The sequence below is a fragment of the Bos mutus genome, chromosome 23 (genome assembly GCF_027580195.1).
Source record: "Bos mutus isolate GX-2022 chromosome 23, NWIPB_WYAK_1.1, whole genome shotgun sequence".
In the NCBI taxonomy this organism is placed as follows: Eukaryota; Metazoa; Chordata; class Mammalia; order Artiodactyla; family Bovidae; genus Bos; species Bos mutus.
Window position 1 is genome coordinate 30,046,568 of NC_091639.1, and position 27,708 is coordinate 30,074,275.

The window sequence follows — 27,708 nt, forward strand, 5'->3', positions numbered from 1 at the left end:
ATCAAACCCACATCCCCTGCATTGGAAGGCAGATTCTTAACCCCTGGTCCACCAAGGAAGCCCCAGTAAGCTCTTTACTGTGGCATTTCCTGACGTAGTCCACAGGGTTATTAAGGTGAGTGGGGCTTGGCTTCATATAATTGGTGCCCTTTCTTTCTTCATCCTCAGAGACTGCTGGACTCAATCAGCATACTTTCAGTGTGACTGTCTGCCTTTATTTCTCCCCAGGATGTGAACATGCATGCTAAGGCCATTTGTCTTCCCAGGAATACAGAGCTGGTTCATTTCACACCTGGTTCTTTTCTCTGCTTTCACAATGCCTATGCTTGCTTCTAACATCTTTCTCTTGGCTTCTTTTTTTGGCTTCTTCCTTAGGTTCCTTTTCCTATAGCTTCTTTTATGCATTTCTTGCCATTAAGACATAAAAGTTTGTTTTCAAGGGTGTTAGATCAATAGCATGATTATTATTTTTTGTTGCTTGCATGAAAAATCACAACATGTTGATAACATTTTTGACTCTTTAATGCTTCTTGACTGTGGCATTCCAGATCAAAGAAATATAAATACTTGGAAGATTCTTGATCTGTAAATTCACATATTCCTTCAGAAAAATATACCAACTTAGGTATCAGAGGTATATTGAAATGATCACATTTTTTTTTTTTCAGCTCTGCCCCCCCCGGGGGACTTTCGTGTTTAAATATTTCTATTTAACAGATAAAATATCTTAATATTTACTCATGAGCCAGCTTCTCATTCCTTTTAAACATACCCCTACCACAGAGATGATACATAGTCAAGAAATCTACAAATTATTTTTCATTAATTTATGTGAAATGTAACCTACATATAATAGGATGATGAAATATAAAATTAAAAATTAGTTTTTAAAAAACTTATTTTGAAGATAATTAAAGAGGATTAAAGAAAAATATAAAGGAATAATGAGTTCAAAAATTCATACTCTTTAACACCCAGACCAGACCAGGTGTGTCATGAAAGGAGCATGAACACTGAGATAAAGGGAACGATGGAACAGTGTGGGGACTTCCCTGGTCGTCCAGTGGTTAAGCGTTCACCTTCCAATCCAAGGGATGCAGGTTTGATTCCTGGTCTGGATGCTAATATCCCACATGCCTCATGGCCAAAAAACCAAAACATAAAGCAAAAACAATATTGTAATAAATTCAGTAGAGACTAAAAATGATCCACCATAAAAAAAAAAGTCTAAAAAAAAACGGGGTGGGGGAAACAGTGGGGCCAAAGCTATTCATGGAGTTAGGAAGATCCTGCTGGTGGAGACAATATTTAAGATACTTAAAGGAGAAAAGAAGTCAGAAGGAGAAATGTATATCTTATAGGCGTGTAAGGGAAGAGAGGGTTGTTGTCAAAAATAGATAACATTCAGAGCAGATAGAACAGCTCATGAAGATGGTGAGATGTAAAAAAGAGTGTGTTTTACCTGGAATATATATTTGGAGGGCGAAGACACTGGAAATACCATTGGAGAGCTGGAAAGAGGGTAGAAGGTCTTGCAAACTTTGTTAAGGCTTTCACCATCTCACAGTCTATGTTGACTCTTCACCTTTGGCTCTAGTTCCTGCTGATCAAGACATATTGACTGTTTACTTTAAGAAGGGGTTGCTTCTTTTGAAAAGTGTTTTCTCTGTTTATAGCATCCATCGCAAAGAATATCTTTTTAAAACTGCACGAGAAACTTTATATCACGGTGAAAGGGAAAATGGGGATTTTCAACCTATACAAATTCACTGGACAATTGACTGAAGAATTACAGGAACAGTTGCAGAATTTAGGTACTCACGGGACCACAGACCTGAACAAGTTTATGAGGTAAATCAGTGCCTTGTTATTTTTGTTTTGTTTTCTTTTTTTGGAGTAAGAAAGTTTGAAGCCTGTATGTTGGACCTGAAATACTATGTGGTGGATTATGAAATCTACCTTACTAAGCAATTAAAACATTCTGTTGATCTTTTACATTCTAATTAATGGGCAGTTTTCATTTAGTACTTCAATTTGAAGTTAAGCAAACAAATCAATAGATCCTAGGCGGCGCTAGTGGTAAAGAACCTGCCTGCCAGTGCAGGAGATGTAAGAGATGGGTTCAATCCCTGGGTTGGGAAGATCCCCTGGAGTGGGGCATGGCAACCCACTCCAGTATTCTTGCCTGGAGAATCCCATGGACAGAGGAGCCTGGCAGGCTACAGTCCATGGGGTCACAAAGAGTTAGATACAACTGAAGCAACTTAGCAGGCATATATAATAATTTCATCTTAGTCATTCCTTACAATTCTGTATGTTCTACATGAGTTTCCTTCATATAATTGTCATGTATCCATCAGAATTTTGATAAAGCATTCAGTGCAATTTGTGATTATTAGAACAAGAGGACATTGAGAGGAGAGGAGAGAGGAGAGGATTGCAAAGTAGAGGACAAGGTTCCAGGAGATGTTTGTGAGACTTCGCAAGGTGGCTGAGCCAAAGCCACCATGGGCCTCAGGACTGAGCCCAGAGTCCTCTGAGAGCAGAGATGCTGAGACAGTGAGACAGGAAAGGACAGTATGGGGAGCCAGGTAGCGCTCAGTTATGTTCTGGAGCTTTCTGACAAATGTCAGGGCTGAGCATGGGAGCCATGTGAAAAATCCCCGCCACATGCAGGGAGATTTGGTAAATTGAAGTTACCAGTGAGGCACTTTTCCATCTCAGGGGGATGCCCTGATACTGGAGGCAGGATTCAACTGTTCAGACTCGTAAAGCACAACAACATTTAACATTTTGTTAGAAGTCTAGAAATAGAGACAGGAAAAAAAAAAAAAAATGAAAACAACCAACCAGCCAAATTTTTGACATGCCTAATGTATACAACAAAACAAAACAGATTCTTGAATAACTTTGGGACTGTGACAGAAGGAGATGCTGAGAATTTTCTGTAAAGGAGAGATGGCAAACAAAAATGGAAGAAACAGTACTTAGTGTTACTAATCTAGAACATATTAATAATATTTGATATTCTTTTACATAAATATTCCCCAGTAATTTTATTCACTTGAGGGAAAACTTACTGATAACAGATAACGTAGACTTCAGAAATATTCACAACCTAAAAGCTGAGAGTTATGTTTTGTTTGGTGGGAATTTTTAGGATTTCAAGCCCTAAAACTTCAACTTCATCTTGAGTTACCCTTAGAGAACTGCTCTGAAAAGGTGAGACCAGGAGCCAGGTCATATAGAAGTTTTGCAACAAAGGACAGGTAGTCTGAACATCTATCAGAAGATTTTTATTAATCAAAGAAAACCACATATCTCAGGAATTTAGCACTTTTCTATGTTTGGGAATATGCAAGAGCCTGGGCTTACTGAAATCATTCATTTGATAGGCACCTCAGCTCTCTGGGGCTAATATCCCGTGTTTTCACATCTTGAGGCTCCTGGGGCTCCCCGCAGGGAGTGGCTGCAGTCTGAGGGCTGCCAGATGGCAGGTATTCTTTTCCTTCCTGAGTTTCCTCAGGGCTCGCCAGCTCACCATCAGTGGTGGCTATAGGTGCTGATGACTATGATATCCTTTGTTTACTGATATGGCAGGAAATATTCCATTTCTCACTACTTCATTTGAATTTTCAGTATGGTTCAAAGTCATAAGATCCTGGGAGATATAGGAATTTGGTGACTAATATTGCCCTTGATTCTTTGTTTGGTTATTTTTTTGCTGCTGTCTAAAGGTAAGAGCAGTATCTTGGTTATTGTTGTTATTTGCTAAAAATAAATGCTTGTTGAAATTGTGTTGAATTTTTCTGTGTATCAGCTTGATGAGGACAGAGTATAGGGACAAAGTAGGTGATTAAATAGTTAATCCCACTCGGGGATTGCAAGTAGAATAAAATGTGGGAGGCCCCTGTAAGTTAATGATTACTCAAGAAAACAGATTTACGTAACCATGAAACCAGGCAGGCTTGCTTAGCAGCAAAACCGTGCACAGAAGCACAAGACAGCAAAACCGTGCACAGAAGCACAAGACATGCCCCCAAACAATATAACAATGGTGGCATGAGACCCTCTTCCAGCTCAGTGAGCTCAGTAAGTTAGGACACGCTCTCTGTACACATAAAAAACAATAATTTATGGACGTAGCTTGACCATGTAGGGACAAGAAAACTCCCCTGCCCAACCAGCAGGAGGAACTGATGATGGAAGCATGACATCTGCTCAAGAAAAAGAAGGTCTTCTCAGCTTCCCCACTTTTCCTTTGATTATAAAACTGTAGCCCAGTAAGTTCTTGGGTTGTAGCCTCCTCTGACCCACTACTCGTAAGCCTCACAAGCATCCTATCCTAATAAGTCACTCCTTATCTATCACTCTGCCTCTCGCTGAATTCTTTCTGTGCTGAAATGTGAAGAACTATGGTACCAGAGCTCTTCAGAGCCCCCCTGAAGCACCACCTAAGAGTTTTAAGCTCACATTTATCAGGATCGAACAATACTTGCTTAGAAAGCATTTGAAAATCTTTAGATAAATAAGACCCCAATTTTACCCCCAAGTTATCTTGAGCACAGTAACCAAATATTAAAAGCTCTTAAGAGTGACTTCCCCCCACTAAATTTATCACATATGATTGCGTGCATGCGTGTGTGCTAAGTCCCTTGAGTTGTATCTGACTCTTTGCTACCCCATGGACTGTAGCGCACCAGGCTTCTCTGTCCATGGAATTCTCCAGGCAAGAATACTGGAGTGGGTTGCCATTTCCTCTTCTAGGGGATCTTCCCAACCCAGGGATCGAATTGACGTCTCTGATGTCTCCTGCATTGGTAGGCAGGTTCTTTACCACTGCGGCCTTGGCAGCCCCACATTTGATTGTCCGCCCCTAGTATACAGCTGCTCAGTAATAGCTCCTTGTATCCCGTGCCTTTCTTCCTTGGTCATTGGCTCTGACATTTTATGTGTTTCTATCTTTGCAGGCACCTGCTTTACCCAGTGACAGTGAACATACTCTTTAAAAAAGGTCTGTTTCCCACAGACGAGAGGAAAATCAGGGAGTTTCATCAGCACTTTCAAGCTTACGATGAAGGTTTCGAATATGGGTCCCAGTTGCCAGAATGCCTCCTCAGGTACACAGCTGTTTCCTGTACTAATTCCCTTTTCAAGCTCCCCTCAGCCGTTAATATTTGTCACTCCTGTCTTTGTTCTAAGTAGATGTAATAGCAGTTTACGTGGAAGAGACAGAAGCTAATTCTTACGACCAGTTAGGTGTGTGTGTGTGAGTTGAGGGAGGAACTAAGGAAAAGTGGTGGATTACTTCTTCAGTCTCATTTTGAGGAGCAAAAACAAGAGGGGAAGGGGAGAATACGAGAACGAGATGAAGAGCCTGTTTTGAGACCTTCTGTGTCGTTTCCCTTCTATGCCATTTCCAGCTTACTCTTACCAGTCATTTCTGCATTATCACGTGTGACTTGGGTCAGAATCAGACTTTGTCCATATTCTCCCCTGAGGCAACAGTAGTTGTGGTCAATTGTATTTCTCACGATTGGCTCAGATAAAAGTTTATGAAACACTTTGATTAGAAAGTACTGTGATTTTTTTTTTTTTTTTAGTTTCTTGGCAGTTGGTCTACACTGATGACTGGTCAGAAAAGATTAAAAATTTTGCTCTTAGTCAGTTTGCTTTACCTCATTTAACCTAATCACAGGTCGCTGTGCTAGTTTTTCATCCTCCTGAGACTGGCAACAGCCAGAGTAAACTTAGGCTGAGCAAGTCGTCGGCCCTGTTTTCTCATTCAGCACCTATCTCCTAGGAATGCAAGCATTTCTTTGCAAAAGATACTAAAATGTGGCTGCCTTGCCCCCTCAGTTTTCCTTGGGTACTGATAAATCTGAAGGAAGACCTCTCATGAAGTTCCCACTGAAAAAGAGGACGTTTGGAGAATTAAGATTCCATAGATAGTGTCCCTTTTCTGCTGTGATCTATTACTTCTAGAGTGCTTTTCAGTTAATTTATACATGTATTCTTTCTCACCTAGAAACTGGTCAAAATCCAAGAAGTGGCTTCTAGCACTTTTTGAGAAAAACATTCCAGATATAAAAACACACAAATCTGCAAAAGAAAATTACCCGGTAAGTTTTCCTTAGCTTTTTTTGTGGTTGTTGTTGTTGCTAAAAATCATGAAACGCCTTAGATACCATTTTGCCATCCTTGTGTTGGATGTTTACATACGTTATTTTATTATTACATCCTCACAACAGGGAAGGAGGAATTAACCCTATTTTCCATAAACGAAAAACTGAGACTACAGATAACAAAATAATGCAATAGTCTGAGTTCCTTTTTAAATTGATTTACGGTGGCACAGTGGTAAAGAACCCACCTGCCAATGAGCGAGATGTAAGAGATGCCAGTTCAATCTCTGGGTTGGGAAGATCCCCTGTAAGAGGGCATGGCAACCCACTCCAGTATTCTTACCTGGAGAATCCCATGAACAGAGGTGCTTGGCAGGCTAGGGTCCATAGGGTCACAAAGAGTTGAACATGATTGAAGTGATTTAGCATACACACATTGATTAGAGAGTTGTTTGTGTCCACAGTCGCAGGTGGGAGTTACAGCCAGTTAGGCAAAGATAATAAAGCTTGACAAAGTTGACTTTTTTCCCTGAGGTCACCACCACTCATTGTTTCTCTTTTCAAATGCAGCCAGGTAGTATGATATACAACTTAAAGAGCAAGGCACCAGGAGTCACTCTTCTAAGTGTCCTGGATCTACTGCTCTCCACGTGTGGTCCCTAGACCAATGGTACCAATATCACCTGGGAACCCCTCAGGCAGAAACCCTGGGAGCCCAGCCATCTGTGGTTTAATGCACCTTCCAGATGGTTCTGATGCTTGCTAATGCATGGTTCTCAGTCCTGACCGCTCATTAGAATCCCTGGAAGCTTTGGAAAACTACCCGATTCTCCAGACTCACCCTCGGAGGCTGGACTTCCTTTTGGCCTGGACTGCCTGGACTCAAATCCAGTCACTGCTCTGTGACCTTGGATGTGGTGCCTAACCTCTTGGTCTCAAGTTTTGTCACCTACTTCATAGAGTTGTGGGATCCAGTGAGTTAATATTTGGAAAGCACTTGGAAGAGAGTAAAGACTGTGTAAGAATTTATCATTGTTATCATCATTGAAGAAATCACTTCCTATCTTTTAGCACTTAAAGATGATATCAAATATTTTTGTTCGTTTGCTTTTAGTTAACAATAGCAAGTGTTATTTTAAACAACTCTGCTTAACACTGGAGGGGAAGTTCACTTTAGAAAAAAAAAGGAATGTGTGAATGTTTGGGGATCTCCCTCTTGAATAGAGGGGATAGAAAGTTAGACTGGGTACCAGGACAGCTGGAGAATTAAATTGTTTAATGCAAACAATCTTTGCTGTATATCTTAAGCTGTCATTATGTTCTGCAAGGCATTTCTGAAAAGACAGAAAAGGGGCAAAATCACATTGCCTTTTATTTTCTTAAATTAAAAAAATAATAATACAGTAAAGTACAAAAAAAATATAATCACCATATACACATTATTCAGAATTAAACAGTCAACAGTTAGCCAAAAGGAAAGGAAGTTAGACTGGGATGCCCTTCACTGACAAACTTTGTCTCAGCTAAGAATTCTGTTTTACAAACAGATCTAGATAAACACATTTTTCTTTGCATTATTTTCCAGGATTTAGAGGCAAAACCATATGTGTATAAAAGCTGGACCCAAGTAGATCTGTAATCTAGGAGCCTATAAAACAGGGGTTTTAATGCCCCAGTTAAAACTTCCCAGGATTCCCTTGTGGCTCAGCTGCAAGAATCCACCTGCAATGTGGGATACCTGTGTTCTATCCCTGGATTGGGAAGATCCCTTGGAGACAGGAAAGGCTACGCACTCCAGTATTCTGGCCTGGAGAATTCCGTGGACTGTATAGTCTATGGGGTAGCAAAGAGTCGGACGTGACTGAACGACTTTCACTTCACTTCACTTAAAACTCCCCACTGACAGTAATTCTAGAATAGCATTTATTTTTCTTACTCTGAAGAAATGAGATACTTTAATCATAAGTACTTGAACTCCCTCTTTGAATAAAGACAGATTTTGAACTTTGGTGAAGCTTATTCAGTGTTTATGGCTGGGACCGAATTCAGTTTGAACACTCATGAGCTGTGTGACTTCATTTTTTAAAAAAGGCCCTTTCTAAACAAGAGATGCAATCTGCTGGATGACAAAGAGGTTGTGGAGGTGGATCTGGCAACTTTATGGGTCATGGAGGAAACTTTGGAGGTGGTGGAAACTTTGGTGGAAGAAGAGGCTATGGTGATGGAGGTGGTGGCAGCAGAGGGAGTTATGGAGGAGGTGATGGTGGATATAGTGGATTTGGAGGTGATGGTGGCAACTATGGCGGTGATCCTGGTTATAGTAGTAGAGGAGGCTATGGTGGTGGTAGACCAGGATATGGAAACCAAGGTGGTGGATATGGTGGTTGTGGTGGAGGATATGATGGTATCGATGAAGGAGGACATTTTGGAGGCAACTATGGTGATGGTGGAAACTCTAATGATTTTGGAAATTATAATTGACAACAGCAATCAAATTATGGACCCATGAAAGGGGGCAGTTTTGGTGGAAGAAGCTCGGGCAGTCCCCATGGTGGCAGTTATGGATCTGGTGGTGGAAGTGGTGGATATGGTAGCAGAAAATTCCAAAAACTCAGAAGAAAAGGACTACAGTTCTTAGCAGGAGAGAGAGTGAGGAGTTGTCAGAAAAGCTGCAGGTTACTTTGAGACAGTTGTCCCAAATGCATTAGCGAAACTGTAAAAATCTGCCACAGAAAGAATGATGATCCATAGTCAGAAAAGTTACTGCAGCTTAAAGAGGAAACCCTTCTGTTCAGGACTGTTATATCCACAGTTTGCAAAAAGTGCAGCTACTGATTAATGCAATGTAATGTCAATTACAGAGAAGGCAATGGCACCCCACTCCAGTACTCTTGCTTGGAAAATCCCATGGACGGAAGAGCCTGGTGGGCTGCAGTCCATGGGGTCGCTAAGAGTCGGCCATGACTGAGTGACTTCACTTTCACTTTTCACTTTCATGCATTGGAGAAGGAAATGGCACCCCACTCCAGTACTCTTGCCTGGAAAATCCCATGGACGGAGGAGCCTGGCAGGCTGCAGTCCATGAGGTCACTAAGAGTCGGACACGACTGAGCGACTTCACTTTCACTTTTCACTTTCATGCATTGGAGAAGGAAATGGCAACCCACTCCGGTGTTCTTACCTGGAGAATCCCAGGGATGGTGGAGCCTGATGGGCTGCCGTCTATGGGGTCGCACAGAGTCAGACACGACTGAAGCGACTTAGCAGCAGCAGCAGCAGCAGCAGCAACAGCAGCAATGTCAATTAGATGTTACATTCCTGAGGTCTTTTATCTGTTGTAGCTTTGTCTTTTTCTTTGCATTACATCAGATATATTGCCCTGTAAATTGTGGTAGTGGTACCAGGAATAAAAAATTAGGGAATATTTAACTTTTCAAAAATAAAATTTGTTTCTGTTTTCCTCCAGCAGTGTTCACACAGAGTTTATGTCTTTATACCAACAATCTTTTAAAAAACATGGGCTAAGAAGAAAATAAAAGATTTTGTTGTCTTTTACTGTATAAGTGGATTTCAATGACCTAGGGTTTTTTGTTTTTTTTTGACTGCACCGAGTCTTAGCGGCAGCATGTGGGCTCTAGTTCCCTGACCAGGGATTGAACCCAGGGCCTCTGCATTGGGAGCCCAGAGTCTTAGCCATTGGACCACCGTGGAAGTCCCTCAATGGCCAGTTAAGCAAAAGACTAGAAGAAGATTTTTTTTTTTAATATTATACACACTCTTATCACATCATAATTTTGTCATATTTTAACTTGAATGTTGTCTCCCGTGTTATTCTGCTGCTGCTAAGTTGTTTCAGTTGTGTCCGACTCTGTGCGACCCCAGAGACGGCAGCCCAACAGGCTCCCCCGTCCCTGGGATTCTCCAGGCAAGAACACTGGAGTGGGTTGCCATTTCCTTCTCCAATGCAGGAAAATGAAAAGTGAAAAGTGAAGTCGCTCAGTCGTGTCCGACTCTTAGCGACCCCATGGACTGCAGCCCACCAGGCTCCTCCGTCCATGGGTACGGAGGCAGGCAAGAGTACTGGAGTGGGGTGCCATCTCCTTCTCCCATGTTATTCTAGATACATATTAAACTAATGTTTTTATTTTAAAAGACTGTGCTACAGAATAGCCTATCAAGAGAATGAAATATATCTGTAGGATTTTCAATGAAACATTAACTTTGTACCATAACAACTTGCATTGTAAATCTGATAGAAATCAGAAGTAAATGAAATTTATACTTAAACTATTTTCAAACCTGCTAATCCATTGTTACAAAAACAATAAGACATCACTAACATGTGTGGGGTACTTACTGTGTCCCAGCCATACTATTACACATTTCACAAATTCACTACTCATTTATTTTTCACAACAACTTCAATACCTGGAAAACAAGGGATTGTTAAAACCAGAAAGCCAGGGTTAATCACTTTTGAAACATTACATTCTTTGTAAGTAACAGGAACAGCCTCTAGTCATGTGTTTACTTTGATAGTGATGTAATTGGTGTTTTCCATATTATAGAATCTGAAGAAAAACCACTGCATTCTAGCGTAGTGCACTTCTCCAAATGCCGAATCCATGAGTTAAGGATTGAGTCTCTACGGGGCAGCATAGCCCTAGTGGCTAAGATTGTCCCTAAAGGGCTTTCCTGGTGGCTCAGATAGTAAAGAAAAGAATCTGCCTGCAATGCAGGAAACCTGAGTTCGATCCCTGGGTTGGAAAGATCCCCTGGAGAAGGGAATGGCTACACCCACTCCAGTATTCTTGCCTGGAGAATTCCATGGACAGAGGAGCCTGGCAGGCTACAGTCCATGGAGTCTCACAAAGAGTCAGACATGACTAAGTAACTTTCACTTTCAAAGGGTAGATAGTCTAGTAGCTAAGTCTGGCCAGGGGCCAGACTCCCAGGATTCAATCCCAGCTCAACCAGTGACAATCTGTATGTCTCTAGCAAAGCTCCCCAACTTAATTGTGCCTTCATTTCCTCAAATGTAAAACAGTGAAAAGAACAGATCTACTCCTTAGAGCTGGGGTGAGCATTGAATGCTTTGATCCCTGTGAAGCCCTTAAAACAGTACTTGCCTTCCAAAGCAGTGACTACTGTTATTTCTATTGCCTATTTAAGATTCACAGTGCACAAGTAAGTTTAATGGAAATGTTACAATGTCTAAGTTTCTTCATGGTGATGGAGATGACCACTGGCAGAGGCAAATCTGGGAAACCTTCCAATGAAGGAAATGCTTTCATGGAATTTGTGTGATGACCCGAGAACAGCCACAGTAGGTGGCCTTGGATGTAGCCCTGATCTGACCTGGCACCGTCCATGTCAAATGTCAGTTCTCTGCATAGTTTTAGAGTATTGTAATATTTATAATCTACTGATTTAGACACAACCAACATGCCCTTCAGTATGTAAGTGGGTAAATGGATAAGCTGTGCTACCTACAGAGAACAGAGTATTAGTGCTAAAAAGAAATGAGCTATCAAGCCATGAAAACACATGGAGGAACCATAAATGCATATTACTAAGTGAAAGAAGCTAGTATGAGAAGGGTATGTACTGTCTGATTCCATTTATGTGACATTTTGGAAAAGGCAAAACTATGAAGAAAGTAGAAAGATCAGTGGTTGTTAGGGACTGGGCAGAGATGAGTAGACAGCCTAGGGGATGTTTTAGGAACATGAAAATACTCCGTGTGATATTGTAATGATAATAGATGTCATCACACGTTTGTCCAAAGCCATAGAGTTTACAACACCAAGAATGAATCCTAAGGTAAGCTATACACTTTAGATGATTATGATATATCCATTTAGTTTCATCCTTGGTAAAAAAAAAAAAAAATGTACAGTTCTGGTAAGTGATGCTGACGACAATGGAGAAGCTACGCAAATGTGGGGGTAAGGGTTATATGAGAAATTTCTGTACTCTCCTCTCAATTTTATTGTAAACCTATAACTGCTCTAAAAAATAAAGTGTTTAAAAAAATTAAGCCAGGATTTGAACCAATGTGGTAAAAGTATTGAACCTCAGAGTCCCTACTTCCAATTACTATTCTACCAGTAAGTATGTAAATCCCTTAGCATGCCTGAAATCGCAAACCTAAGAATAGCAAAAATAGTATCTTTCAGATTAAAGAAAAATGTTCTTTTCAGATTAAAGAAAGATGATCTTTATTAATATCAGTCTTGGTCACATAGCTCTGGTTTGACAATATTTCTTTTTTTTTTTTAAACAGACTGTAATGCAGGCTGTACTGGACCTCCTAGAGATGGAAGCAAATGAACAAAAGAGTCCTAATTATGGGCTCTTACTACTTTGGGCTTCTCTGTCCAATACTGTCCCTGTAAGTATATTAGTAAAGGAAGGCATGCATTTCTGTCTACTGTACTTTCAGTTTTTCCCTTCCTTTTTCTTCCTTTTTTATAATTTATTTATTTGTTCATTTATTTTTGGCTGTGTCAGGTCTTTGCTGCTGTGCGGACTTTTCTCTAGTTGCAGAGAGCGGGAGCTACTCTCCCGTTGCAGGGCGTGGGCTTCTCATTGCAGTGGCTTCTCTTGCTGCAGAGCACAGGCTCTAGCGTGCAGGCTTCAGCAGCTCCCAGACTCTGGAGCACAAGCTCAGGAGTTGTGGTGCACGGGCTTCATTGCTCCATGGCCCGTGGGATCTTCCTGGACCAGGGATGGTACCTGTGTCTCCCTGCATTGGCAGGTAGATTCTTTACCACTGAGCCACTAGGGAATTAAAAAAAAAAATTTTTTTTTCACATGTTATGGGGAAGAAAATGACTGTAATGGATTTGGTTGTGAGATAGGAAAACAAAACTAAGTGCCTAAGGAAATCTGTTAAGATCACAAAGGAGACACAGCAGAGATCTGAAATGCATTCTGTTCTTTGTAAGGCAGCATGTAAGAGGCTAAGGGAAAACTTCGCACTTTGGGGGCAGATGTGACAACACCTGTGTATGGAGCACTTTCTGTACTTTCCATGTTGGGCAACGTGCTTAATATCAGTGCTGCAAAAATGAGTAAGTCTTGACCCCTGCCATTTATTGGGGAGAGAGTAGATAAATGGGTAGTTCAGTTAAAATTGAGCTGAATCCAGGTATCCTAGCCACAGCATAGGATCTTATGGAGGTAACAGACTCTGATCCTCCGTTCCCTTATTGGTAAAAAGGGATAGTAAAAGTCCTAGTGTGGTCCTAGGTTTGAGCCTTTTAATAATCCATAACCCTCATTTTCTACAAGATTATTGTGAGGATTCAGTGAGATAAACCAGCTGCTACCCAGGGATCATGAGTTCTTTGTCTTCCCTTGAACCCATTCTCCTTCTGTGTATCCTTCCTGTTGGCATGATGTAGACCTGAAGCCTCCCCATGAGTGAGCTGGTGACATTAGAACTCACCATACTTCTAAAGAAAGAGGAGTGTGTGTGTGTGTGTTTTTTTCTTTTGCAGTCACAGATAAGATTTGTTATAGCAGAAGGATACAAAGCAAAATCAGCAAAGGAAAAAGGGGAGTGGGGGGGATGAAGCCCAGAGAGAACCAGGTACAAGCTTCCAAGAGTCTTCTCCCTGCAGGGTCACGCAAGACACACATCATTCCTCCAGCAATTAAGTTGTGACAAACTTTGGGAAGTGTTATGAACCAGGGAAGCTCATTAGAGACTCGGTGTCCCAGATTTTCTTGGGGGGTTGATCACAAAAGCACCCTCTGTCTAGCATTATCAACATTCCAGACTCTCAGAAGGTATTCCTTATAAGCATCATTGTTTGCACAAAAATGTGGATGCACCGAGCTCCTCTTAGCAGTTCGGGTGGTGGGGATGAGAGCAGAGATTTTTGAACTGTTTCCTTTTAAAACTGTTATGAATTAGAATAAAGCTACAAGACTTGTCTGACACTTCATGATCGATGCACAACTGTTTCCTGTGTCAGGAAGACTTTATGTTAGCTTAAGTTGCACTTATATAATTTGAGAGTTTAAAGGTTAAACTTTTTATGTGTTTGTTTTCTACTAAACAGGAACTTTTAACCCACGTATAATGTTAAATGTATTCTTTTTTCTTCTAACAAATAGAAATAAGATGTGTTAAGTATTATTTGTTTCTCCTTCCTCTGGTAAAAGTTATGGAAGGCTTTCTAAGTATCAATATTTTGGTTTCCTGTAACCCATTATAAAGAAAGTGAAAGTTGCTCAGTCATGTCCAGCTCTGCGAGCCCATGGAGTATATGGTCCATGGAATTCCCTAGGCCAGAATACTGAAGTGGGTAGCTGTTCCCTTCTCCAGGAGATCTTCCCAACCGAGGGATCAAACACAGGTCTCCCACATTGCAGGTGGATTCTTTACCAGCTGAACCGCAAGAAGGGAAGCCCAAGAATACTGGAGTGGGTAGCCTATCCCTTCTCCAGTGGATCTGCCCAACCCAGGAATCAAGCTGGGGTCTCCTGCATTGCAGGTGGATTCTGTAAAGAGCAGAAATAGAAATTCTGGCTTCTCTGTTCGAGTGTGTGTCAGTCACTAATCTATATTTCATCTAGGGTAGGAGAAATTAAAACCAGTCTACCCTTTCCCTTTCTTTGTGTACCTCTAATACTATTCTCTGATTTTTCCTTGTGCAGTTCTTTTGGAAACTGATTAAGCTAGAGCAAAATTAAAAGGCAGATATCAAAAGCAACTTCCAAAGCAGCAACAAAACAGTCACTCCTGTCACAGGATTAATTTTCAAGATCTCATTAGAAAGGACCCCCTGGAAGAAAGGGACACAAAGCCCCATTGATCTGACCCAGGGGAAGTCAGTTTTTTGGAATCTGTTCCTGGCACTGGTGCGAAAGAATTTAAATCAATAATTTCAGAAAGCAAGTGTCTGATGATCAGTGAAAGTTCTGTCTTACTGGTTCTTGTTGGCACTTCTAAGAGGGAGCTGGCATGTAGGCAGAGACCCTGAACTGGCTTTCGAGTCAAGTCCAATGCCAAATCACAGCGTCATATGAGAGTGGGTCATTGTTTAACTGCAAGCCGTATGTCCATATCTTTAAGATAGGATGAATGTTATCTGCCTCATAGGATATTGTGAGCATTATGTTTTTAAGGAGTGGCAAGTGCCTTATAGTCCCTGGCTCAAAAAGCATTCACTTTCTTTTCTTATAAAAAGCAACACCATGGTTTCAATCAGTCATTTTGTTCAGTGGCCAACTAATAATGAACTGCCTTGGCTTCCAAAACTTGACCTCTCAGATGCCCTAGGGTGAGAGTAGCTACTGCTGTTCCCAGCTTCTGTAATCTCCCACCGTGGCCTGGAGAGCCTCCAAAAGCCCTGCCAGAGGTGTGGATTATGGGGCCTGTGCTTCCCTGGTGCCTGGATCATATTCTACTCTCTGCTGTGTCTCAAGGGCCATGGAACTCAGAGCTCAGGCGTCAGATGGGCTTGGTACAGGGCACCAGGAGGCTCTGTTATGAGACCAAGGTCTTGGTGAACTTCGGTGGACTGGTCCAAGACATTAACCATGATTTATGAAATTATTTCTACAGGAAACCCATTTCCAAAGTCCAAGAAATTCCTGACTACCAAGTAAACTTTTCAGGAACATTGTTCCAAACCAATCACAAAGTTGATGTTTTACCTGTTCAATCTGCTTCTCTGAAGCTCTTTCTAAACACTTTCAGTGGTGACGATCCCCACCCCTCCCCACCCCACCCTCAATTCCCACAGCATTTATTGTCGGTACCATCTGCTGCCTGTATATTTAGCTCATTTTTTTCTCTTGTCTCTCTCTCATACTTTCAACAGACGTGAAAGTCCTTTGGGCAGGAAGTATATCTTCTGTAAGTTTTGTGTTTACCATGGTTGGTGGAAGACTCTGTGGCCAGTTATAGAGATTCCGTCAATATTTGTTAAGCGTTTCATTTGTTGGTTGGTTTGTTTTAATTTGGCTGTGCTGGGTCTGAGCTGTGGCACACGGGATCTTCGGTCTTGGTCACGCCATGTGGAATCCTTAGCTGCAGCGTGCGAACTCTCAGTTGTGGAATGTGAGATCTAGTTCCCTGACCAGGGATCCAACCTGGGCCCGTGGCATCGGGAGCTCAGAGTCTTAGCCACTGGATAAGCGGGGACGCCCCCTAGTAAATCTAGTTCTGAAAGGAAGAACAAATGAGGCTGAAAAACACTCTCAGTTCATCTTGTCCCTGACTCAACGGGCAGAGCTTTCCTCCCCATCTCTTCTTTCCTATGTTCTTACCTTTTCAAGATGATGGAGAGGCATTTTGGTGGCTGCTTCTGAAGCTCAGTGAGTCCAGTGGTCCTTCTTCTTTTTCTCTAGCCCTCACCATGGATATGACCCCTCTGACAAAACATGAACTGGTATTTTTGGGAGAAGTTTTGAACTCTTTTGCCAAATGTGGTGCACAACAATCCCAAGGTCATGTATTCTTATTTGTTGATTCAGTCATGTGTATAAACTTCTTACGCATCATTGCTCTTCTCTGTCCCTTTCTGTTTAAAAGAGTGATTTTTTTAATTTAAAAGATTTTATGTAGAATATAATATAGATTTTTAGAAGAAAATCTGTTAAGAAAAGAGGCATCAAACACAGTAACTAACACCACTATACAACCATTTATAGTTTAACTGAATTCCTTGAGTTTGCTTTAAAAATAAGTAATAGCCAATTTTAGTCAATCTCTAAAACTGTAATTAACCACATAAAACTTTAATTTGTTTATTTTTATTTATTTATTTTATTTTATTTTTAAACCATAATGTTTTGTAAATATCAAAATGAAAATCTATGTGTTATCACTAAAACTTTAAACCCTCTTTTGTATAAAATCTATTTTAAGATATATTTTTCCCGCACTTGAACTCTGAGTATTTAATTAACAAGTCCTACTGTATAGCATAGGGAACTATATTCAATATCCTGTATAAACCTTAATGGAAGAAATATGAAAATATATGTAATATTGTATTAATTTCTGCTGTACGGCAAAGTGATTTAGTTGTATATACATGTATACATGCTTCCCAGGTTGATCAGTGTTAAAGAATCCACCTGCCAAGCAGGAGACATAAGAGACACAGGTTCAATCCCTGGGTCTGGAAGATCCCCTGGAGGAGAAAACGGCAACCCACTCCAGTATTCTTGCCTGGGAGAATCCCATGAACAGAGAAGCCTGATGGGCTACAGTCCATGCAGTCACAAAGAGCCGGACACAGCTACAGCAACTGAGCATGCATGCACCCACATGTATACATATATGTACAAATACATATAACTAAATCACTTTGCTGTACAGCAGAAATTAATTCAACATTATAAATCAATTTTACTTCAATACAATAAATTTTTTAAAAAAACAGATTGAGTATGTAGTGGCTATTAATTAAATCCAGTAATTCCAGTAATTCAGCACTTCCCCTATCGATAATGTAGAAAGGGCCCATGTCGGGAGAAGGTGATGAGAGCTCACTGAGCATGTTTCCTCTAAAAATGAACTAGTTGATATCTTGGGTAAGTGTGTCCTAATCCGAATACACCACACAAAGTAAGTGGGTCTTGGGCTTGTAGAGGCCTCAGTTCTCTGTTCACTTTGCTTGTGTAAACAGCACTGTGTTTATCCCCACAGTATCAGTCTACTGTCACAAAGGGGACAGCAATGAGCAGGATGGAATTTGGTTTTGTCCAGGCACTTCGCTGGTGGTTCAGTCAGTAAAGAATCTGCCTGCAATGCAGGAGACCTGAGTTCGATCCCTGGGTTGGGAAGATCCTCTGGAGGAGGGCATGGCAACCCACTCCAGTATTCTTGCTTGGAGAATCCCCATGGACAGAGGAGCCTGGCAGGCTGCAGACCAGGGGCTCGCAAAGAGTTGGACGCTACTGAGCGACTGAACACAAGCACTTCCTTTCAGTTGCTTGCTCTTCGTCTTCTGACCACAGAGGGGAGCATTGGGATCATTTAAAGACGTTTAGCATTCTCTCAGGACGGACAAAAAAGCTTGAATGACACAAAGTGTTAGACATCTGAGTCTTTTCAGGATTGGTTTTCCTAGATGAATTCTTTCACAATGTGTTTACAAAAAAAAAAAAAAAAAAGGATGAGAGGGAAACCAAAGCTTCTTTTAATGGTTTGGTATGTTTTCTTTACTGTGTAATCTAAAATAGAAGCAAAAACATCTACCTGAACTAAGGGGAAAAAAAATTTTTTTTTCAATTAGATTGTAGTTTATTTGGGGCTTCCCAGGTCGCTCAGTGGATGAAAATCTGCCTGCAGTGCAGGAGACGCCGGAGATGTGGGTTCAATCCCTGGTAGGGAAGATCCCCTGGAGGAGGTCTTGGCAACCCACTCCAGTAGTTTATTTACTATACTGTGTATAGTTTTAGGTGTACAGCATAGTGATTCAGTCTTTTTTCAGCTATGCTTCATGATATGTTATTCCAAGGTAATGGGTATAATTTCCTGCGCTGTCCAGGGCATCCTGTTTCTTATCTATCTTAGTAATTTTTCTCTCTTAATTCCATACCCCTAATTTGTCCTTCTGCCTTCTCTCTCCCTTTGTTAGCCACAATTTTGTTTTCTATGTCTATGAGTATGTTTCTGTTTTTCCTGTACATTTATTTGTATTTTTTTTTTTTTTAGATTCTACATATAGGTGATATCATACAGTATTTGCCTTTCTCTGTCTGACTTATTTCATAAGCACACTATTCTCTAGGCCCATCCATGTTGCTGCAAATGGCAGTGTTTCATTCTTTTTATGGCTGAGTAATATTCTATTGTGTATATATACTACATCTTCTTAATCCAATCATCTGTTAATGGGTGATTGGGTTGCTTCTATGTCTTGGCTATAGTAAATGATGCTGCTATCAACACTGGGGTACATGTACTTTTTTGAATTAGTGTTTTCATGTTTTCTGGATGTATACCCAGGAATGAAATTTTTGGCTCATATGGTAGTTCTAGTTTTAGTTTTGTAAGCAACCTCCATACTGTTTTCCATAGTGGCCGCACCAGTTTACATTCCCAGCAGCAGTGTACAAGGGTTTCATTTCCTCCACATCCTCTCCAGCATTTGTTATTTGTAGGCTTTTTGATGACAGTCATTCTGACCAGTGTGAGGGGATGTGTCATTGTGGTTTTGATGTACATTTCTCTAGTAATTAGTAATGTTGAGCATCTTGTTCGTGCCCTTGTTAGCCATCTGTATGTCTTTGATGTTTAGCAGTATAATTTTATTGGTTGGTGGTATTTTCTTGGTTGTGCTATTTTCTAATACCACAATGAGGAAAGATGTGAAATAATTTTGTTTGGCCTAGAGCGAGAACTTGCAAACATACTGTATTCAGTAATACTCTATAAACTTGCAAGCATCCTTGCTCAATAGGGTGTGAAAGAACCCTATTTTTGGTATTGAGTTTATGAGATTTTAGATATAGTTTCTGAGGCTCATTTAAAATTACCATGTTTCATTTGCAGAGTATATGATTTGCTAATTTATTTGTATTTCAAAGAGACTGAATCTTTAAAAATGTCTTTGTTTTGGACTAACTTGCTTAAGTGTCATAACTTGTTTCTGAAATTCTAATATGTGCTGGTATAATATTTTATATTGTATATTAGTAAAATAAAAATCCTGATTTTCCCTTTTTTTTTTGTAGTGAAGATAGTTTACTCTGTATAAACAATATAGTAAAACTGTAGTGGCAGAATAAAATTGTAAAGTTAACCCCTCAGAGATATATAACATCTCTTTGTTCATAACATCTAGTTGTTTTCAAAGATACTCTTTACTAACGTTTTTAAGTTTAACTTCAATATTTTAACTGTTTGTGGCTAATCCTATGTATTCTTTTGTTCACCTTCAAAGGTTATATTTTTTGACACATGTTTTTCTTTTTAAGGTTGCATTTTGGACATTTGCATTTGTCCTCTCTCATCCCAATATCCACAGGACCATTATGGAAGGCATATCATCTGTGTTTGGCACAGCAGGTACTAACACTGAATTAAATTGCATAATTGCAGTTACATTTAATAATGTGTGCTTGTCACACATTCTGGGCAAAGTTAAATGCCCATAATTTAATAGAATTTCAAAATAATCCAAATTGAACATAATTTATATGTTTCAAAATATAAATTGATCAGGTAGAATCTTAGAATTTAATTACTGTCAAGGATTTTAGAATTCATCTGGACCAACTCCCTTGTTTCCAAATAATGAAACAGAGAGATTATAATTTGCCCAACTTTCCTGATTAAACACAAGTGTAATACACAGGGCTTTTCTTCTAATCTCCTGGCCCATTGCCTCAACTGAACTCCAAGTCCATAGTTTTGGAATTCAGGATTTTCCAGATTTTATAAAAGTAATATGGTGCATATTCTTTATGCTACTTAACAGTACTAATGGGATATGGATGATAGTTCCAAAGGAACTTTTAAAATGTTATAATTTTTAGAGGTTTTGTGGCTTTGAACTGCAGGTAGAGATTTCTACTTTGCCATTTTAGTTCAGATTTGAGCTCATCAGTTGTCATCTATTTTAAAAAAAAACAGAAGCTTGAATGGAGAAAATTCCAGTCCTTGTTTATTCAGCGTTATTTTACCGGTTTGAGAGTGGATTTACCAAAAAAAAAAAAAAAAACAACTTTAATATGTCAAATTATGTATTCTGATGTGAAAAAGAAACAAAAAATGACATGGTCTCTTAGAAGAACACAAAATAATAGGGCAAAGTGGTGTGATGACAATTAAGTTATTCCCTTCTCCCCTTCGTGATTGCTGAAAATATTTTATTTGGATTCTTAAACTTATTTTGACTACTTCCTTTCAAGTTAAGCCAAAAATCAAATTGGCTTGGCCAACGTGGATATGGAAGCCGTATTGCCTCTGAGATTGGAGTGTGAATCGGCCACTGCTAGGTCATATTTCATGGAAGTGATGAGCATTCGAATCATTGAGTCCTGACAATGCTAACAAGTTAGATTCTGGAATTATTACAGTGGTGGATGTAAGACAAGATGACTTGCGTTTATGGAGCTTATATCTGCAAAGCTAAGGGAAATGTGCGTGCCTGCGTGTCTATAGATGACAAAGGAAATGCATCCTTGGTCATCACATACTCTCCTTTATCTTACCAGAGTCTTTTCCTGACGCAGTGTTCTCCAAAATCCTGTTCTTTCAGAAATAGAAAGGTAGTATGAGTAGTGGTTGGAATAATATAAGAAGTCTACCTGACCCAAAGGCCACAGTAGAAGCATAATGTTTATCAAAATTTTTACTGCGTTTGAATCTTGAACTCTAAAACGCAGTTCTAAAGGAGAAAGACAAAAATCTTTTGTCTTTTTCTATATTCCTGTTTTAGAACCTGTGCTTCCCTGGTGGCTTAGAGGTTAAAGCATCTGCCCGCAATGTGGGAGATCTGGGTTCGATCCCTGGGTCGGGAAGATCCCCTGGAGAAGGAAATGGCAATCCACTCCAGTATTCTTGCCTGGAGAATCCCATGGACGGAGGAGCCTGCTGGGCTACGGTCCACGGGGTTGCAAAGAGTCGGACATGACTGAGCGACTTCACTTTCACTTTCACTTCACTTTATTCTCCTCTAACAGGCTTCCCAGCGGGTGCTAGTGGTAAAGAACCCTCCTGCCAATGTAGGAGATGTGAGAGATGCAGGTTCAATCCCTGGGTTGGGAAGATCCCCTGGAGCAGGGCATGGCAATCCACTCCAGTATTCTTGCCTGGAGAATACCCATGGACAGCCGAGCCTGGTGGGCTACAATCCATATGGTCACACAGAATTGGACAAGACTGAAGTAACTTAGCATGAACACATTCCCCTCTAACAGAAAAAAAAATCTTCAAATAGGTATCAGTGTACTAGCTATATTGTGTCAGTGCTTTCAGTTTATAAGACTCTTGTAGAATTGAAATTAGTCGATAATGTATCAAACATTTTTTGCCATGCTTATGCAGAATCAGTTCATGTCAATTCATGAATATGATATAGCAGTTCAAGAATTTAGATAATGGGAGAGGAAGCCACAGATCTTTGGAAGTTACTATCAGGGGAGATACCCATATGCCCAAACAAAGGATTCTGTCAAGGAAGAATGTTAAAAGTGGATGAAATAACCTGACACAGCATGACATTTCTCCCATTTTTATGCTTTTGTGAATTTCCAACTCAGAATCTCACTAGCCTCACTACTAGAGCCCATCTCAGACATTTTCCCCAACTTTCTTATACAATAAGTCTTAGGGTAAAGCTGCTATTAAATAGCTGGTCCTTTATGTCTGGCTTCTTTCATTTGGTATAATGTTATATTTTGTATCATGATGTTTTAAATTAGCTGATTTTCATGTTTCAACCTTCTTGCCTTCCTGAGATAAATCTTTAGTCATGGTGTATAATTCACATAAAACATATGATTTTTATATATGTTGCTGGATTCAGTCTGTTAGTATTTTGTTGAGGAATTTTACATCTTTATTAATAAGATATACTGATTTATAGTTTTCTTTCTTGTGATATCTTTGTCTAGTTCTCCTATCAGAATCAGTTCAGTTCAGTCGCTCAGTAATGTCTGACTCTTTGCGACCCCATGGACTGCAGCATGCCAGGCTTCCCTGTCCATCACCAACTCCCGGAGCTTACTCAAACTCATGTCCATCAAGGTGGTGATGCCATCCAATCATCTCATCCTCTGTCGTCCCCTTCTCCTCCCACCTTCAATCTTTCCCAGCATCAGGGTCTTTACCAATGAGTCAGTTGTTCACATTGGGTGGCCAAAGTATTGGAGTTTCAGCTTCAGCATTAGTCCTTCCAATGAATATTCAGGACAGATTTCCTTTAGGATGGACTGGTTGGATCTCCTTGCAGTCCAAGGAAATCTCAAGGGTCTTTTCCAACACTACAGTTCAAAAGCATCAATTCTTCGGCGCTCAGCTTTCTTTATAGTCCAATTCTCACATCCATACATGACTACTGGAAAAACCAGAGCCTTGACTAGATGGACCTCTGTTGGCAAAGTAATGTCTCTGCTTTTTAATATGCTGTCTAGGTTTGTCATAGCTTTTCTTCCAAGGAGTAAGCATCTTTTAATTTCATGGCTGTAATCACCATCTGCAGTGATTTTGGAGCCCAAGAAAATAAAGTCTGTCACTGTTTCCATTGTTTCCCCATCTACTTGCCATGAAGTGATGGGACCAGATGCCATGATCTTACTTTTTTGAATGTTGAGTTTTAAGCCAACTTTTTCACTCTCCTCTTTCACTTGCATCAACAGACTTTTTAGTTCCTCTTCACTTTCTGCCATAAGGGTGGTGCCATCTGCATATCTGAGATTATTGATATCTCTCCCGACAATCTTGATTCCAGCTTGTACTTCATCCAGCCCAGCGTTTCTCATGATGTACTCTGCTAGTAGTTTAGTGGGTAAAGCATCCGCCTGCAATGCAGAAGACCGGGGTTTGATCCCTGGTTTGATCCCCTGGAGAAGGAAATGGCAACCCACTCCAGTATCCTTGCCTGGAAAATTCCATGGACAGAGAAGCCTGGTGGGCTATCGTCCATGCGGTCTCAAAGAGTTGGCCACAACTGAGTAACTAACACACACACTCTGCGTACAAGTTAAATAAGCAGGGTGACAATATACAGCCTTGACGTACTCCTTTCCCAATTTGAAACCAATGTGTTGTTCCATGTCCAGTTCTAACTGTTGCTTCTTGACCTGCATACAGATTTCTCAGGAGGCAGGTCAAGTGGCCTGGTATTTCCATCTCTTGAAGAATTTTCCACAGTTTGTTGTGATCCACACAGTCAAAGGCTTTGGCATAGTCAATAAAGCAGAAGTAGATGTTTTTCTGGAACTCTCTAGCTTTTTTGATGACAATTTGATTTCTGGTTCCCCTGCCTTTTCTAAATCCAGTTTGAACATCTGGAAGTTCACAGTTCACATACTGTTGAAGCCTGGCTTGGAGAATTTTGAGCATTACTTTGCTAGCATGTAAGATGAGTGTAATTGTGTGGTAGTTTGACTATTCTTTGGCATTGCCTTTCTTTGGGATTGGAATGAAAACTGACCTTTTCCAGTCCTGTGGCCACTGCTGAGTTTTCCAAATTTGCTGGCATATTGAGTGCAGCACTTTAACAGCAGCATCTTTCAGGATTTGAAATAGATGAACTGGAATTCCATCACCTCCACTAGCTTTGTTCGTAGTGATGCTTCCTAAGGCCCACTTGACTTCGCATTCCAGGATGTCTGGCTCTAGATGTGTGATCACACCATTGTGGTTATCTGGGTCATGAAGTTATTTTTTGTATAGTTCTTTGGAGAAGGAAATGGCAACCCACTCCAGTATTCTTGCCTGGAGAATCCCACGGGGTCACAAGGAGTTGGACACGACTAGCGACTTCACTTTCTTTCTTTCTGTGTATTCTTGCCTCCTCTTCTTAATATCTTCTGGTTCTGTTAGGTTGATACTATTTCTGTCCTTTATTGATCCCATCTTTGCATGGAATGTTCCCTTGGTATCTCTAATTTTCTTGAAGAGATCTTTAGTCTTTCCCATTCTGTTGTTTTCCTCTTATTTCTTTGCACTGATCGCTGAGGAAGGCTTTCTTATCTCTCCTTGCTATTCTTTGGAACTCTGCATTCAAATGGGTATATCTTTACTTTTCTCCTTTGCCTTTAGCTTCTCTTCCTTTCTTAGCTATTTGTAAGTCCTCCTCAGACAACCATTTTGCCTTTTTGCATTTCTTTTTCTTGGGGATGGTCTTGATCCCCGCCTCCTGTACAATGTCATGAACCTCCATACATAGTTCATCAGGCACTCTGTCTATCAGATCTAATCCCTTCAATCTATTTCTCACTTTCACTGTGTAATCATAAGGGATTTGATTTAGGTCATACCTGAATGGTCCAGTGGTTTTCCCTACTTTCTTCAATTTAAGTCTGAATTTGGCAATAAAGAGTTCATGCTATGAGCCACAGTCAGCTCCCAGTCTTTTTTTTGCTGATTGCATAGAGCTTCTCCATTTTTGACTGCAAAGAATATAATCAGTCTGATTTCAGTATTGACCGTCTGGTAATGTCCATGTGTAGAGTCTTCTCTTGTGTTGTTAGAAGAGGGTGTTTGCTATGACCAGTGCATTCTCTTGGCAAAACTCTGTTAGCTTTTGACCTGCTCCATTTTGTACTCCAAGGCCATATTTGCCTATTACTCCAGGTATCTCCTGACTTCCTACTTTTGCATTCTAGTCCCCTATAATGAAAAGGGCATCTTTTTTGGATGTTAGTTCTAGAAGGTCTTGTAGGTCTTCATAGAACTGTTCAACTTCAGCTTCTTCAGCATTAGTGGTTGGGGCATAGACTTGGATTACTGTGGTATTGAATGTTTGCCTTGGAAACGGAGATCATTCTCTCATTTTTGAGACTGCATCCAAGTACTGCATTTCAGTCTTTTTTGTTGACTATGACAGCTACACCATTTCTGCTAAGGGATTCTTGCCCACAGTAGTAGATATAATCACCATCTGAGTTAAATTTGCCCATTCCAGTCCATTTTAGTTTGCTGATTCCTAAAATGTCGATGTTCACTCTTGCCATCTGCTGTTTGACCACTTCCAATTTGCCTTGATTCATGGATGTAACATTCCAGGTTCCTATGCCATATTGTTCTTTACAGCATTGGACCTTGCTTCTATCACCAGTCACATCCGCAACTGGGTGTTGTTTTTCCTTTGGCTCCATCCCTTCATTCTTTCTGGAGTTATTTCTCCACTGATCTCCAGTAGCATATTGGGTACCTACCAACCCAGGGAGTTCCCCTTTCACTATCCTATCATTTTTGCCTTTTCATACTGCTCAGTCATGCCTAACTCCGTTAGTTGCTCAGTCATGCCTAACTCTTTGCGACCCCATGGACTGCAGCCCACCAGGCTCCTCTGTCCTTGAGATTCTCCAGGCAAGGGTACTGGAGTGGGTTGCCATTTCCCTCTCCAGGGGATCTTCCTGACCCAGGGATTGAACTGAGTCTCCTGCTCTGCAGGCAGATTCTTTACCAACTGAGCTATAAGGGAAGCCATATATATATATAGTGAATTGGTTACCACAATAAATTTAGTTAATTCCATCACCACATGTATATTCTTATGATGAGAACTTTTAAAGACCAACTTAAGTATCAAATATATAAAACAGTATTGTTAGCTATAGTTATCATGCTGTATGTTACATCAGCACAACAATATGGGATACTTTGCAAATTTTAGTTTCATCCTTACACAGGAGCCATGTTAATCTTCTCTGTATCTTTGCAATTTTAGTACATGTGTTGCTGAAGTGAGAACTGTATTATTCTTCTTGGAGTTTGTGTCTTCTTAGGAATTTGTCTATTTCATGTAGGTCATTTAACTTGTTGGCATACAATAGTTCATGGTTTTCCCCATAATCTTCTTTATATCTGTAAGTTCTCTAGGAAAATATCTCCCTCATCCATGGTTTTAGTAATTTGTGCCCTCTTTCTGTTTTCATGGTCAGTGTAGCTAAAAGGTTGTCAATTTTTTTTTTTTTTGGAGAGCTAACTGACAGTTTTGTTGATTTGATCTTATTTTTACTATTGATTTTCTATTCTCTATTTCATTATTTGTTTCAATCTTTGTTATTTAACCTTTTGTCTCTCCTTACTGATATTCTCTAGTTCTTTACACACAATTTCTTTAATTCTTTGAATATATTTAAAATATCAGATTGAACAACTTTCCTTAGTAAGTCCAATATTTGAGTTTCTTCAGGAATAGTTTCTGCTGATTGCTTTTTCCCCGTATGGTCTATGTATGCTTGTTACACATCACATTTCATATTTTTGTCATGTGTCTTGCAATCTTTTGTTGAGAACTGGGCATTTAAAATAATATACTGTGGTAACCCTGGAAATCAGATTCTCCTCTCTGTTCAGAGTCTTTTTTTTTTTTTTTGCCACTTGTTATTTTTCCTTGTTTGTTCACAGAAGTAAACTCTTAAAAATATTTGATATTGTTAAATGCTATGTGAAAAAGAAAACAGCAGATTAGGGATGATCAGGAGTGCCAGAATTGGAGAAAAGTGAAAGTGGCTCAGTCATGTCTGACTCTTTGCGACCCCATGGACTATACAGTCCATGGAATTCTCCAGGCCAGAATACTAGAGTGGGTAGCCTTTCCCTTCTCCAGGGGATCTTCCCTACCCAGGGATCGAGCCCAGGTCTCCTGCATTGCAGACAGATTCTTTACCAGCTGAGCCACAAGGAAAGTCCAAGAATACTGGAGTGGGTAGCCTATCCCTTCTCCAGTGGATCTTCCCAACCCAGGAATGGGACCTGGGTCTCCTAGATTGCAGGTAGATTCTTTACCAAATGAACTATCAGAGAAGCCCAGAAGGAGGTGGTAGCATTAAATAGTTGGATCAGAGCTGACCTTCCCGGAAAGGTGAGATTTGAGCAAGGACTTACAGATGGTTAGGAGTTAGCACATATCTGGAAGAGAAGCCTGTT

At 40.3% G+C, this 27,708-nt stretch overlaps 1 protein-coding gene and 1 non-coding gene across 4 annotated transcripts in view; one reads left to right on the forward strand and one right to left on the reverse strand.

The window, feature by feature from the left end:
• The window catches only part of CYP39A1 (cytochrome P450 family 39 subfamily A member 1), a 144,043-nt gene that overhangs the window by 10,502 nt on the left and 105,833 nt on the right, over positions 1 to 27,708 (forward strand). For all 3 annotated transcript variants that reach the window (XM_070361034.1, XM_070361036.1, XM_070361035.1), the window contains exons 3-7: positions 1,677 to 1,851; positions 4,971 to 5,120; positions 6,029 to 6,122; positions 12,412 to 12,519; positions 20,076 to 20,166. In XM_070361034.1, the coding sequence (XP_070217135.1) occupies positions 1,677 to 1,851; positions 4,971 to 5,120; positions 6,029 to 6,122; positions 12,412 to 12,519; positions 20,076 to 20,166 (618 nt within the window). The remainder of the gene's footprint in view (positions 1 to 1,676; positions 1,852 to 4,970; positions 5,121 to 6,028; positions 6,123 to 12,411; positions 12,520 to 20,075; positions 20,167 to 27,708) is intronic.
• On the reverse strand, positions 26,421 to 26,527 carry LOC138985153 (U6 spliceosomal RNA). The gene has a single exon (XR_011462409.1). It is a non-coding gene; the product is annotated as a U6 spliceosomal RNA (small nuclear RNA).